The sequence below is a fragment of the Bicyclus anynana genome, chromosome 17 (genome assembly GCF_947172395.1).
Source record: "Bicyclus anynana chromosome 17, ilBicAnyn1.1, whole genome shotgun sequence".
Taxonomy (NCBI): domain Eukaryota; kingdom Metazoa; phylum Arthropoda; class Insecta; order Lepidoptera; family Nymphalidae; genus Bicyclus; species Bicyclus anynana.
This window is the reverse complement of record NC_069099.1, coordinates 274469-290986: the sequence shown is the minus strand read 5'-3', so window position 1 is coordinate 290986 and position 16518 is coordinate 274469. Positions and strand designations below refer to the sequence as shown.

The 16518-nt window shown below is 37.5% G+C and overlaps 1 protein-coding gene across 1 annotated transcript in view; it reads right to left on the bottom strand.

Moving 5' to 3' along the window:
- Positions 1 to 16518, bottom strand: part of LOC112049311 (uncharacterized) — a 44926-nt gene that overhangs the window by 7232 nt on the left and 21176 nt on the right. The window contains exon 3 of the mRNA XM_024087157.2: positions 1758 to 1906. Within this exon, the coding sequence (XP_023942925.2) occupies positions 1758 to 1906 (149 nt within the window). The remainder of the gene's footprint in view (positions 1 to 1757; positions 1907 to 16518) is intronic.

The window sequence follows — 16518 nt, the reverse complement described above, 5'->3', positions numbered from 1 at the left end:
TGATAAAAATATTCCCATTCCTTCCAATTAATCGGAAAGTTTGTGTTAGTTAAGAGTGAATAAGTCAATAGTCTAGCGAATTGAACCCATGGCCTTTCGGAGTATGTGAGGCCAATTTACCGTAAAGTTGAGTATATTTTTTAAACCATTCCAATATAAATCGTTCTATTCAATCGGTCAAATCGTTAGATTTTCGAAATGCACACCTTTAGCTATCAACTAATCCACTTTATCCTTATCTGACGTGCTGAAGCGGATGAGTATTTTTGAAGTTACTTTATTTTTAAGGTTGCCTAAACGTAGCCACCAATATACAAGAGATACTCGTATAGTCCCATAAGTTCAACTGCCGCGCTCGAGTAACTGCAAAAATCCTCTCTTCGTCTCTCTACTACTAGTTTTCAGAAGAGATGAAATTGTATGTTTTTGTCAACGCTCTCATTTTGGGGATCTGTTCCAGATATGTAAAACGTCGCTTTAGTGGGTCATGCGACTTGACATACTTGCACCGTATATTAGCATAACTATTGTATTACATAATGGCACCTCGGTTGGTACAAACTTCACGTACTGCGTTAGCCTTTCTGTGACCCGTTGGATATCTGCGTAGGGAGATAACAGATGATGTATGTATTTGCTTTCTGTTTAAACAGATTATGTTTTACTAGCAGACGCCCGCGGTTTCGCCCGCGAACTTCCCGTGTCCGTGAGATTTTTTATTTTTTATTCTTTACAAGTTAGCCCTTGACTACAATCTCACCTGATGGTAAGTGATGATGCAATCTAAGATGGAAGCGGGCTAACTTGTTAGGAAGAGGATGAAAATCCACACCCCTTTCGGTTTCTACACGACATCGTACTGGAACTCTAAATCGCATGGCGGTACGTCTTTGTCTGAAAACCTCAATCGGCCCAGCTGGGGATCGAACCCAGGACCTCCGTCTTGTAAATCTACCGCGCTCACCACTGCGCCACGGAGGTCTTTCTGTGACCCGTTGGATATTTGCGTAGGGAGAACAGATGATGTATGTATTTGCTTTCTGTTTAAACAGATTATGTTTTACTAGCAGACGCCCCGCGGTTTCGCCCGCGTACTTCCTGTGTCCGTGAGAATACGGGAATAAAGATATCATACTAATACTATAAAGTTTGTGTGTGTGTATCTATGTTTGTTCCTCCTTTGCGCTGCAGCTACTGAAGCGATTTGGTTAAAATTTGGAATGGAAATAGATTTTGCTCTGGATAAACAACTTTATTTTCATCCCGGAAAAATCCATGGTTCCCGCGGCATTTGTGAAAAACTGAAGTCCACGCAGTCTATAACTAAATTAATACTAGCGCGCTAGTATTAAATGAGATGAGACTGACAAATAAAGTGACTTTCTATTGGTAAAATAATTTTCAAATTAGTTCAGTAGATCCAGAGATTACTACCCCTACAACATCACTTTCACCTCTTTGTAATATTATTACCTTTTATATTATTAAGTAAATAATTAAAATAAGCAAACGTTAGTGACGTTCACGTGAAATTCAGTAAACATTTTATATCTAGTTAGAGAACGATGATTTTTTTGGGATAAAATTTAGCATAGCCTACCTTCCTCTATAATTATAAAAGTGAATGTCCCATTAAAATTTACCATCCGTTCTGCAGACCAGACCAGTGTGTACAGTCTAAAAGACAGACAGCTTAGTTCCTCCTCCTCCCAGTCGATGCAGTCCACGCTACTACTGCTGCCGCTACTGATACTCACGTAAGGGGGGTCGCAGTAGATGGCCTTGCACCACATGGGCTCGGCGTGGTAGCACACGCAGATGGAGCACACGCCAGGCCCCGGCACGTACAGCAGGCCGTGCGGCACCGACTTGCCCTCCCAGTCGATGCAGTCCTCCTCCACGCACGCTGCAACACGACAGTGAAGCTCAACAACTGGTCAGTGACACTGCATTTACAAATAATCTGACCAAAAATATCTTAAACTCTATCTTGGAGCGCCATAATCAGTTCTCTTTGCTAGTAGAAGTTAGTAATTTAATCTGTAATCTGTGTAGAAGTTAGTAATTTAATCTGTAATCTGTAATCTGTAGTCTGTGCGTAAAAGGGAGTTTCAATTTTTCCGCACATAGCAAGGTTATTAATATACTGATGGTGAAATCAACGGAGATTCGTTAATTCCTACATTATCCACAGGCTTATTTTAACATCAACTCCAAATAAGCCTATGTCCACTGCTAGACAAAACCTTATTTAAAGGAACTTCCAGTCTCCCTGCGAGTCGCTCGATGTCTGTTCACCTAATCAGTAGTGGAGTGGAGACCAACACAGCGCATTCCGCTGTTGAGTCACCATTTCAACATCTCGGGACCCCAACATCTATTGATTTTTCCCGATTATGTACTCCGCCAATTGCCACTTCAGCTTTACAACTCAACTCTATATGTTTCAAACCTATCTTTCATTCTTGAACAGATGTCCTAATAAAAACAAAGGAGATGGTCCATTTCAAGTCCACTCTAATTGTATCCCGTATCATTAAAATCAAAAAGAAAAAAAAACTAGGATTTTATTAATATCTAAATAACTGAATATATTAAATGAAATAAAAAGAAATTAATAAAATTAAAACCCAAGTTTTGCCCAACTATGACATGACAATTGACAGCAAACGTCAAATCGACTACTGCTTTGAAAATGTCATCAATCCGCCATTATTACCCATATTAATGTTGCATTTCTTGGGAGAGAATGAATATTATTTCGAAAGATTTAATTCTTTTAAAGTAGATTTGTATAATCAAAAATAGTTTTAAAAAATATTTTTTTTTTTCCGCCAGGGTACAATTTCTGATCCTGGGCTCCATACAATTTTGGACCATCTCCTTTAATCAAAATGTAAACGAACTATAAACTTAGTTAGTACTTTTTTCTGTCCTTTCTACACAACATGTAAGGCTCCCATCCGCTTGACGCGTGATAAGGAACTTCATTCCAACATTCAGTTACAACAATATTTACGACGGGGATATCTTAATAAAATCTGGGTTGTCGTAAACATCAACACGTAGCGCGCATCAAGCTGGCTCTTTACTCTTTATGTCCCCATAACAGGCCCACGGGACTTACCCTAAATCCCTACTTATCTTGACAGCCGAGTTTACCGACCAACCGTCGTACGTATACCTACAACTCTACCCACAGACACAAAGAACATAGACAAACAGATTATTGCTAGTTCCTATTGATAAGCCCATTTATTACCAATCCAAAAAAAAAATTAAACTTAAATGCATTAATGTATTAATTGCTGTTGTACTTATTCCATTACTATTCTTCCAGACCTTTTTGTTTTTAGCTTGTTTTGGATAATAGTAGAGGAGCCGAAGAGGGGATTTTTGCAGTTACTCGAGCGCGGCAGATAAACATAAGGGACTATACCTTACACTTTGTCGAGTACCTCCACCGAGTATGAGCCCTTAATATTGGTGGGTACGTTTAGGGCAACCAAAAAAAAAACTAACTTCATAAATACTCAACCAGCACGTCAGATTAAGATAAGGTAGGTGAGTTGATAGCTAAAAACTGCACATTTCGAAAATCTGACGATTTGAGCGTAACGTAATGGAATGGGAGGGTTTCAAAGTTACAAAATTAGACCCTTATATTTTAGTGCTCGAGGTACGAGTGCGATTAATTTTTTACTTATTTTTAAGGAAATAATCTCCTAATTAATCGCTAAAATTTTCTTACAATTTCAGTAAGCCAAAGTAATAAAAATTGTTTTTAAGTCTGTAGTTTTTTTTTCCACCGCTAAAAGCGGAAAAAGTAAATAACCATTTATTCTTCCTATAATTTAATCTACCAAATGTAATCGGTCTCAATGACGCTCGAGTAACTGCAAATTTAGCATCCCGGGCTTCCCTACCATAAAGAAAGTTCCTCTTTAGCAGTGTAGGTATAACAACTGTATTTGTAGCTCGCTTTTTTTCGCTCTTCTAGCTCAAAAAGTTCGACAGTACCATAGATAAAGCATTTACTAGCGCTTATTGGTCAGTATAGCTTACCCACAGCGGGGTAGAAATAGTATTTCGAGCTTTAAGGAAAAAATAATTCTTTTCAGATTTTCCTGTTAAAGTTACGCTAAAACCAGAGTTTGGTATTTTATTTTCTCGCTATCGCAGTGAAAAGCAGAGTGTCACATAAGTGCGAGTGTGAACCCCGATTTTTATTTAGCCACGTATCGTTCTAGCACCTTGTTTAAAATCTACTATTTATTTTATTATTCTTTTATTATTTACTATTTTATTAAAATTATTATAACTTTATTCACATTTGATGTGATATTTTATTTTATTATTATTGTAAATTTTTGGTAAATTATTTTAGATTGTAGGTTAATCTTTTACTTTAAGTTTTTAACCGGACTCTGTAGTGCTGTGAATGCCTGTAAAAGATGGCTGCAGTAGTTCAAGAATTTTGTAACTCACTTATATATAATGTTTTCTGCTGTCATTGTTGGCGTTACAAATAAATTAATAAATAAATAAATGATTGATTGGCCTAAATAAACATTAACTAGATCTCTCTATTCTAGAATGTAAACTATCGTGAGTGTTATTCATATTAATTGATTATGAAACACGGCCAAAACTCAGTGTGGATCGTGCCGTGTTGCAAGAACCAGCTCGTGACTAAGGGCCCCGTATGGATTCGAAACTAGTCGGGCATACTCCGACCTTAGATGACGTGAGTTTTAGCCGTGTTTCATAATCAATTAATATGAATAACAGTCACGATAGTTTAAATTCTAGAATAGAGAGATCTAGTATATATCTCTCTATTCAGTTTACAATAGCGTGTAGGTATTATATTGGATACACGATATTTAAAGAACTCAATTCTTTTCAAGCTACCAAAACAACTCAAAACAAATGAAAAATTTTTATTAAATTTTCTATCTTTAAGCAACAGATTAATCAATAAAAGGCAGATAGAGCGTACGGAACATGACGGTGTCGTAGCCGCTCCAAATACAAAATTCAAAAACGAATACATTCCCGAGTCAGTACGACACGAAGCGTCGCATCAGTTACTTTCAATATTATTCAAGAAAAATGGCCTCTTATGTTTTTAAATATTTTAAGATTTGTTTACAAAAACTAAAGAAATAAGATGGAGTAATTTTTTATAGGTAATTATTGATTATTATACTTAATTGTCGTTAGTGTTCAATTTTGAAATACAAATTATGAAAAGTTTGAATATGCGGTTGTCAAGGAGACGCGTGACGTTTTTTTTTTAAGAGTTTTACCGGCTTCACCAAACTGCTTATAAAGACTCACTCTGTATCATGTTTACTCTGTGCTCTAAGTGGATTCGATGAAAAGGTAGGTATAGAACAGCAGACGTAGGCAATAAATTAAAAATAGCAATTATTTTTTAAATATCCACCACATTGATTTCTTTCTACACCAAAAATCAGGAGCTTTCAATAAATAAAAAAATACGATACGAAATCATCAATGCGAAAATCCTAGACGTATTGACGCTGGTTTGAAAAAAGAACTGCAGCTTTTTTTCAATTCCCAAATGACGGAACTACAGGTGCATTAAAAAAAGCAACGGTTGCGTCGCGTACAGCCTAAAAGCCAAAGCCGTAGACGACTTCATTAGTGCACACGAAAAAAAAATTCGGCGCGCATAAAAGGTGCACCCACACACGCAAGCCTCGTCTCGAGTATCCTGTCTCGAGGACATAAAACACGACGCACCTGTATACAGCCTGTGCTATAGTTTAGTACATGATTACGACGATGCAAACGGAGAACTTAATAACCGGTCGCTTTAAAATTTTGGGGAAACTAAATTAAATTGCGCAGGCTTTATTTATACCATATCAGGGTGCTTTGTGGCAGTTTTCAATGTTTTCATACTGTGATTATCGCGTATACGTAAACGCGAATTTCTAAGGGAGACGTGAGACGTCGGGTCTTCTCCGACCCGTATAACACGGGGCGGGGGTACGGGCCTCGAGGTAGTGCCTCCTTGCCCGGGCGTGTCGCGGGGGATCTTTCTCCCCCGGTGTTTTCTTTCAACCCCTCCCGGGGTTGAGGCCAATAGGCCTACAGGTTCACTTTTGTATTTAGCTCCGGTGGCCCCGCGCGGACTGCGATTTCTCGCTATCCTGCGTCGAGGCAGCAGCGGGCTTAGTTGGACACGTGTCGGAGTAGAGCAGCCATCCCTGATTGGATAGCCGCTACTGGTCCTTGGCCTTGTAGGTAGGTGGAGAGAATTGAAACAGTTGTGCACTGTGCAGTAGTGCCACTAGATGGCGCTGTTTTAATTCCTTAGAAATTCATGTTTATGTTTACGCGTTCGTCACAGTATGAAAACATTGAAAACTGCCACCAGGCATTCAGAAGAGGTTTTACGCTATGGGTTTTTGTTAATTTCCGCTATTAATTTCCTTTAACTGGCAATACACTTAACACTCCCACATTCACACTCGCTGCCATTATGGTGTCTCACTCAGAGTGAAAACTAGACTCTGCTATCTGCCTCATCCTGGAGTACTTCGGACTCTATGCCAGGAAAGACGGAGATAATTTCGAAACAAATTCGAAATTCGAAAAAAACAGAAGGTCACTGGCAAAGCGGAAGGAAAGACGCCGCGAACCCTATGCGTTGGTCTGATCAAATCCGCACCACACTTGACTCCACAATCTACAATGCTCTCCGGACGAAGATAAGAACATAATGGCGTGACACAATATAACTGAAATTCAAGTATGGAGGTGGTCACGACTCTTATACGTGAGGAATACGACATAAGGAGGAGAAATTTATAAATAGTAATATCGGCTTTGGACAACGCATTCTAAGAACATCCATCCAATCCAATAATGCTCTGCCGTCTGTTCATAAGATAAAAGTGCTAATATTTGTTATGTTATGTGTCAAGACTCAAGCGTCACTTATTCAGTTCTCTCTTTAAGCCGAGGATTATTCGTTATCCCTGTGTGTCTCTTTCTGGTGCGCCGTTAATTATAATTTCGTCTCTTTTCATCGTCCCCGTGAATCCCGACTGCATTCGAAGCGAGCGCTTGTTGAGTTTCGACAATGACTAAATCACGACGAAAGGATTTTTGATGCATACGAAGTTACCTACTACATAACTATAGGTATGTAGTATTTGTATATGTGGGTACACTTTCCAAGCCTACAAAAGAGGATTATGTACCTCTTTTAGAATTTGCGTTCTATGTTTTAGGAAGACATGAGTTTTTGCTTCAATTTTTGGGCACTTTTGTTGATTATGATGCCTTTGATGCTAGCATAGGGTTCTTTGGTAAAGTATACTGTTAGAAATTAAAATGGTATCTCTAATTGAGATCGTTCCAATTGTTACTTTGTACTTTCGTTACTTTCATTTTAAGTTTTCGATTTAAATTATCACCATTAAGTATTTTAATAGATTTTTTTTCAAGGAGAAGCTCAAATCAAATCAAAAAATCAAATCAAAAATCATTTCATTTCATTCCAGCAGGCTCAGTTTACAAGCACTTTTGACACGTCAGTTGACTTGTAAAGATTCTACCACCGGTTCGGAAGGCAGGTTCTGTTGAGAAGAAACCGGCAAGAAACTCAACAGTTGCTCTTTTTTAAAAAATCATACAGTATTATAATTTACAATTGATAACAATTACAATTTCTTATAGTTTTACTTTTTGTGTGAAGTTGGAAGCTGATCCAATGGCCTCCAAGCACTTTTATCTTTAAGGAACTTATCAATGTTGTAGTAACCTCGATAAAGTAAATGTTTTCTAACATATTGCTTAAAGCTATGCATTGACAGGTCCATCACAGTCTTGCTCACTCACAAGCTGAGTATTAATCCAAAACAACAACAATTAGCCGGGGATCTAACCCAGGACCGTCCGTTTTGTAAATCCACTGCGCATACTACTGCGCCACGGAGGACATCAAAAGTATTGCTGGACTCCTACCAACTAAACCTACCTCCAAAAACGCTGATGTACCTGCCATTTAGACTTCCAAAGTCGCAGCCTCTTTCACTTTCCGAGTTTCCTTTCATCCATCTCCTTTATTTTCATTAAATTTAATTAAAAAATTTCGGTCGCCCATGACTTCGTCCACGTGGAATTTAGTTTTTTTACAAATCCCTCGGGAACCGTGGATTTTTTTCGGGACGAGAAGCCTATGTGTTAATGCAGAGTAAAATCTATTTCCATTCCTGATTTCAGCCAAATCGCTTCAGTAACAAACATCCATATCAACTTTCGCGTTAATAATATTAGTAGAAGTAGAAGTAGAATCTTAATTCAGTCCCATTTTTCACTCGATTCTAACATCTTGGGTATCTGATGGTGCTGGAACTGGTCCTTAGTCTTATCGGGGCGCAGCTAATAATCGCCACACGATATGAGCATCGATCGCCGATGCAGCGCATGTGAAACCCTACACTGAGCATTTCCTGAGCAATTTCTCAAAGGTGAACGCACACAGGAATCCGTACAAGCGAGGTAATGCTCACCGTCTGGTCGACGGTTTGGCGAAATTCGGTTGAAATTTTACACTCTGTTAGTTCACTTTCTTTTATTCGCGAAGCCATTTAAGGGATATTGTTTTCAGTGTGAATGAAATAAAAAGTGGTAAAAAAATTCTCCGAATTATTACACCGTACTAGTTGCTTCGACGGGTGACAGTAGGGCTGGCTCATTTTTTGCGCAAAGGTCCAGCGAGGAAATGCAGTCAGTATTCTTGACGCCATTCCACATTCTACTCACCTATAGATAATAGAAAATGTTTTTTTTTTTATTGTGAAAGAATACATTAAGAAACTTAAGCTAACTTATCCTGATAATGGTGGCAAGAATACTGGCTGCATTTCCGCGCTGGACACCCAGACGGATCCTTTGTGCAAAGACTGAGCCAGCCCTACTGTCACTGATGAGGCAACTAGCCACGGAAAAAATATTGAACTTTTTTGACACTGCTACTCCATGGCCCAAGCCCCAAGGGTCTCCACGGCAAAAGGTACAAATTAGGTAGGTGCATTTTTAGTACCTTAGAGGATTAAGGAATTGCATTTTGCATCGAAGGCCGAGGTTTCGGTTCCCACAAATGGAAAATGTTTGTGGACGTGGGGTACAATGTCTGGGTCGTCGTCGTCATCAACCCATATTCGGCTCACTGCTGAGCTCGAGTCTCCTCTCAGAACGAGAGGGGTTAGGCCAATAGTCCACCACGCTGGCCCAATGCGGATTGGCAGACTTCACACACGCAGAGAATTAAGATAATTCTCTGGTATGCAGGTTTCCTCACGATGTTTTCCTTCACCGATTGAGACACGTGATATTTAATTTCTTAAAATGCACACAACTGAAAAGTTGGAGGTGCATGCCCCGGACCGGATTCGAACCCACACCCTCCGGAATCGGAGGCAGAGGTCATATCCACTGGGCTATCACGGCTCCTCTGGGTCTGGGTGTACAAGTATTTAATAATCTAGTGGCTATCTATCTTGTAATATCCTGTGACAACTATTCCATACACGCAAAAATAAATGTTTACACTGAGAACTCAGTACGAACCAGTATTCCTAACATTGAATTTCGCAAGTAATTTGTTTTTTTTTTTTTTCTGTCTGAGTAGGTGCCGATAGCTCCCTGCGGAACCACTACGGCGTCACCGGGGGGGTGACAAGTAATTTGTTTGTATAATGGCTACCCTAGTTAAAACCTTGTGGACATCACTAATACTAACAGGCCAAGTTAAATAAAAAAGGTAATAATTATTATAATAATTCCTTCGTAACATTGGGTGAATCTACTCTGTTTAAGAAAATAACTCGAAAGTTTTCTAGAAGAAGAAAAGAAGAGGTAGAATTTGCCTTTTGAGCCTTTAGTAGCGTCACTACAAATACACAAAGACGTTCTTAAGTGCTTGTAAATTAAGTCTATTTGAGTTAAAGGAATTTGATTATAAAAGCTTGTAAAAAATACAAACGGTATCTTGCCGTTAAAGGTAAAAAATGTCTCTTTCAAGTCGTTTAGTCATTGAAGCTTCGTTCCATTCTGTATTTACTGAAAGTAGATAACAATAAAAATAAATACGAATCAGCCTGCAATAACCAGACATACCCTATTTTATAAAGCCTAATAAATTGTAACCTTTCCACACTCCTACCATAGGTAGACAAGTACGGTGGTTATAAGAAGGTATTCCCCATCTATCCTCTCATTCTGAGTGGAGACTCGAGCTCAGCAGTGAGCTGAATATGGGTTGATAATGATGAAGTAAGTATTATTCGTATTTCAAGGATCCAGATCAAGGAATCTGAATCTTCATTAAAAAAATTTTGGACATGAGATTGCGGAAATAGGTACATACAGACAGTAAGCGATTATTAATTTCAATCTACATAGCAGATCTACATCTACATTTGGACGTGTAATATTCCAAGGTACGATCTAATATTCCTGAGTTCGATCCCGGGTAACATGAGAAAAACACTTTTGTCTTTTATTTTTGATTTTTCTTTTTCTTCAAATATTTTGAAAGTAAGTAAGTGTTTTATTAAATCTCGATAAAAAAAATAAAATAACTTAAAAAATGCTGAATTTAATTCAAAATATTTCGTATGCGGAAATAGTGTCGCTGCTATGTCCAACGTTTTCGTGTATGTTGGTTCAGACTGAGTTATTCTTTGATCCAGATACTCAATAATAGGGATGAAGATAGTTTTTTTAATTGTATATAAATTAAGAGTATGCTAATAGTAAAGCAATTTTGTAAAAGGAACAGGGTAACTGCGATCATTACTTTCGGAGCTACAGGGATTTAAAGAGTCAGATTTACGGCACTGCCGCGGATGCCTGAAAAACGCCCCATACAAAATGGTACGAATTAATAACGTCATAGGTACATAATGATCGTTAGATTTGTATGGGCGTTCAAAGAAAATTACTAATATCTTTGTTATTTGTGCGTTTATGTTTATAGTACACACATTAAAAAATGTCACATTTAATGAAGGAAAAACTGTATGAATTTTCATCTAAATACGACAAAAGATTTTTAATAGATTTTTAAATTTTATAATTTTATTTATTTTGCAAATATCCAGATAATCTTTGCTTTATATTACCCGAATGTATCATAAAAATCAATATATTCCTACTAATATATCCTATCAATATATACCTAGTCAATAGTCATCATCCCCATTGTTCAAGTGTAAACGTAATCACACTATCACACAAATATATATAACACTACGTTTAACACTTTCACAATTAGGATCAGGGGCCTTAACACCTACCTTCCATAACCACCACGATCCAAACTTCATAATCGGTTACCTACTAAAACCTACCTACTAATCTTGGTAGGAACATGTCTTTATAAAACGAATAGTAGGAACATGTATAACTTTCTGTCTTCATAAGCCTCAATAGCTCAACGGTAAGAGCGGTCGGGCTCATCACCGAAGGGTGATGAGCCCGACCGCTCTTACCGACCGCTCTCACCGACCCTCACCCCGTTGGTCTATTGTCGTAACCACTCTTAGCACAGCCTTTCCCGACTAGTTGGAGGGGAATGGGAAAAAAAAAGTTGAGGCAAGTCTGACTGCGGCAGGCACCCGTCCGTTCAACAGTGAAGGCGACGCTTATGCTCAATGAGAGAGTCAAGCCTCCGCGTCGGAGCCATTAACTTTTTAATTTTTATGAAGTAGCACTGCGAATAACTCACGAGCTATTCGTTTTCTCTTATTTCATTGCATTGTAAGATTTATGTATTTTTCTCTTAACCGTGTAAAACACTAGCCGGCACCGTGCGGTTTTACTCGCGTTATTCCTGTTTCCGTTGGAAAACGGGGATAAAGTATATATGACATTTACAAGTAACGTGGCTTTGTAGTGGTTGAAGAATTTTGAAAATCCGTTCAATAGTTTACCCCCATACAACACCACAAACTTTACCTCTATATAAAAATTCTCTGCGTGTGTGAAGTCTGCCAATCCGCATTGGGCCAGCGTGGTGGACTATTGGCCTAACCCCTCTCATTCTGAGAGGAGACTCGAGCTCAGATGACGATATAAAAAATTAGCGGGCGTTAGCGACTTCATCCGCGTGGAATTCAGTTTTGCACAAATCCCGCGGGAACCATGGATTTTTCCGTAATGAAAAGTAGCCTTTGTGTTAATCCAGAGTAATATCTATTTTCATTCCAAATTTCAGCCAAATCGCCGTAAAATTGACAAAGATTTGTACAAATTTTCATCCCTATTTTATCTACTAGGGAGTAGAATTGATCAAAATCCTTTCTTAACGGATGCATACGTCATAACATCTACCTGCATGCTAAATTCAGCCCGATCCGTCCAGTGGTTTGGGTTGTGCGTGGATAGATCACTATGTCAGTCACAGTCAGTCACCTTCGAGTTTTATATATTTACATTTTCATAAAAAATTGAACCGACTTCAAAATCAGAAAATAAACTAATAAGCGAAAAATAACATCGTACGTGATGCATTAATTCAAGCCGTTCAAATCATAAAGTTTTAGTTAAGTTATTCTCCGATTTTAAAAATTCTTTCACCAGTAGAATGCTACATTATCGGGGAGTGCTATAGGCTATAGTATTTTTTTTCGCTGACATAGACCCCTTGTAGTTTGTCATAGACCCCTAGGGAATCACTGGTCTAAACTAAAACTGTGCAGTACATATTAGCGTAATGAATGCGGTTAATTTCCAAAGTTTTGGCGCGCACTTTGAGCGCTAATTTAGAAACTGAAACGGCGTTTTGCCAATACTGTCATCACTTGCATTTGACGCATTTGGCCACTGCTTGGTGATACTAAAATACGTAAATTAATAATTGCATCGATGTAGAATAACTCGCTGCCGTACATGTAATCCTACTTCCTACTATAATATTATAAACGCGAAAGTTTGTATGGGTGTTTGGATGTTTGGATGTTTGTTACTCTTTAACGCCGTTACTACTGAAGCGATTTGACTAAAATTTGGAATGGAAATGGATTTTACTCTGGATTAACATAGGTTACTTTTTATCTCGAAATAATCCATGGTTTCCCGAGATTTGCGAAAAATGATGATTTTAATGATATAAATGTTTGTTACTCTTTCACGCCTCGACTACTTAACCGAATTAGCTGAAATTTGGTATTGAGATATATTTTAGCATGGATTAACACATAGGCTACTTTTTATCTCGGAAAAATCCATGGTTCCTGAGGGATTTGTGAAAAACTAAAATCCACGCGGACGAAGTCACGGGCGTCCGCTAGTGTTATAATATTTTCAGCTAAAAGTCAGCATCGGATATTGCGCGTTTTTGCATTACACGGCTTTAATTCTGAGCTATTGCATTGTAAACCTATTCTGTTTTGTTTCACAGACATTCATTCATTCATTATCAACCCATATTCGGCTCACTGCTGAGCTCGAATCTCCTCTCAGAATGAGAGGGGTTAGACCAATAGTCCACCACGCTGGCCCAATGCGGATTGGCAGACTTCACACACGCAGAGAATTAAGAAAATTCTCTGGTATGCAGGTTTCCTCACGATGTTTTCCTTCACCGTTTGAAACATGTGATATTTAATTTCTTAAAATGCACACAACTGAAAAATTAGAGGTGCATACAGACATACATTATGTAAAATAGGATGTAGGTACTGTTTGTGACACTAATAATAAACGTATTTTGTATACGTTCATAATTAAATGAGTCCAGTTTAAATAAATATATATGACACCGTAAAATTGTAAATACCGTTAGATTATAATCTATCGAGATGGCGAACTATCGAAAGATTGTGAACAGCAACATACTCGAAAGAACCGGAACTTGAGTGGCTCAGAAACCAATGGTTAGACTATTTTTTTTGTACTTTCTTCCTTAAATTGTAAGCAGTATGATACGGTTCACAATCTTTCAACACTTCACAATCTCACGAGATAGATTATAATCTAACGGTGTTTACAATTTTACGGTGATATACATTCAGTCCATAGATACTTTAAGCAAACATACATACACACAAGCTCATATTAATAGCTGGTATACGATAAATCTCTCTCTCTCTCAAATAGCGTTGAGAGCTCTGACTAAAGTCCCAGATCCATTAATTAACAATTACATATGGACTCCTCGCTGGAATGTTTGTATGCTACGAGCTTCTGACAGACTGACAACTTGACAAATGGTGCTACGTAATCAATTTTAATACTGCAATGAGTAGTATAACACTTAGCGCAACGGATAGCTTGTAATAGTCAGACATGCCTCATTTTATGAAGGTTTAAACGCTGCTGCTCCGGCCGCTCAGATATTGCGTTTCTGACAGTCGCGGTCGAAATGGACAAACTATTATCCGATGGGGATAATGACTAGGTTTGAATATATTGATTTTTATGATATATTCGGGTAAATGTTAACTAATTTATACATAAAAAGCAAAGATTGTCTAGATATTTGCAAAATAAATAAGATTATAAAATTTCAAAATCTATAAAAAACTTTTATCGCTTTTATATGAAAATCCATACAGTTTTAGCTTCCTTACATTAAATATGACATTTTTCAATAAATGAACTATAAATGTACAAATAACAAAGATATTAGTAATTTTGTTTGAAAGCTTATAAAATCTAACGATCATTATGACCTACGACGTCATTAAATCGTGCTATTTTGTATGGGGCGTTTTTCAGGGATCCGTGTCAGCGCAAATCTATGTAGCTCCGAAAGTAATGATCGCAGATAAACTGTTACTTTTACAAAATTGCTTTACTATAAGCATACTACTAATTTATATACAAATAAAAAAAACTGTCATCATACCTATTCCAACGAACCGTCTAAGAATAAAGTGTGTATCTATACTAATATTATAAAGCTAAAGAGTGTTTGATTAAACGCGCTAATCTCAGGAACTACTGATCTGATTTGAAAAATTATTTCAGTGTGAGATAGCCCATTTATCGAGTAAGGCTATATATTATCCCCGTATTCCTACGGGAACAGGAACCACGCGAATGAAACCGCGCGGCGTGAGCTAGTAACACCATAAAATTGTAAACACCGTTAGATTATAATCTATTTCGCAAGTTTGTAAACATATTATATTTTTCAAAAACCTCTAACGTTGATAGGGGTTATTTAAATGCATAATATTCAGGGAGGGTTTTAGTATACTACAAGGCTAGGTGGTTTGTCTGTAAAAAAAATATTTACTTTATGTTGTCTATATCTATGTGAAACGTGATAGAATAGTAAATATGACCTCTGCCTTCGATTTGGAGGGCGTAGGTACAAATCCGTTTAACTTTTTAGTTATTTGCATTTCAAGAAATTAAATATTAATCAAATCAAACGGTGAAGGAAAACATCGTGAGGAAACCTACATACCTGAGAATTTTCTTATTCTCTACGTGTGTGAAGTTCACTAATCCGCATTTGGCCAGCGTGGTGGACTAAGGCCTAAGCCCTCTCATTCTGAGAGGAGACTCGTGCTTAACACTGAGCCGAAATTGTAAATTATAATGGTAATGTTATTTATATAAAAAAAAATAATAAAAAAATACAACCGACTTCAAAAACATTAAACGTGCCAACTAAACTAAAAAGCGGAAAGTTTCCCTCGATTTCTCCCCAGGATTCCATCATCAGATCCTGACATGATGAGAATAGGACCATTCCGAGAGTAGGTATACCCTTTCAAACAAAAAAATAATTATTCAAATTGGTCCAGGCGTCTTCGAGTAATCGAGTAACATACACACAGAAAAAACATAGACTCGAGAACCTCCTCCTTTTTTTTAAGTCGGGTAAAAATATATTAAGAACTGAAAAATAATAATTCAACAAAAATTATACGCCCCAACAATTATTGACTTTTTAAAGAGTAGGTGTGAGGATTTAGTCAGAATACAATTATATTATTACAATTACCATCTGCTAGTTCCCACCTAGTTCAGACCTCACGAAAATACCTCAAGGCTGTCTGAGGCATGTAGGTATCGTACCTAGCTAGCGGCTTGTTTCTTAACAACTCGAACTATATACCTATACCTACTTGTGGAATGGAATAACATCTAGGGATGTTAAAATCCTACTATCCTACTACTATTATAAAGGCGAAAGTTTGTAAGTATGGATGTATGGACGTATGGATGTATGGATGTTTGTTACTCTTCCACGTAAAAACTACTGAATGGATTTGAATGAAACCCTACCACAATATAGCTTATACATCAGAATAACACATAGGCTATAGCTTATACATCAGAATAACATATAGGCTACAATTTTTGAGGTTTCTAATGTGAGGTCGTAAAAAAACACATTTTTTGCGCTTACATTGCAAACGCTGACTGAATCCTACAAGATAGATCAAAACAATGTACTACAGTATTGTACAACTTAAAAAGGTCTACAAAAAAGTCCGTGATGGTATATGT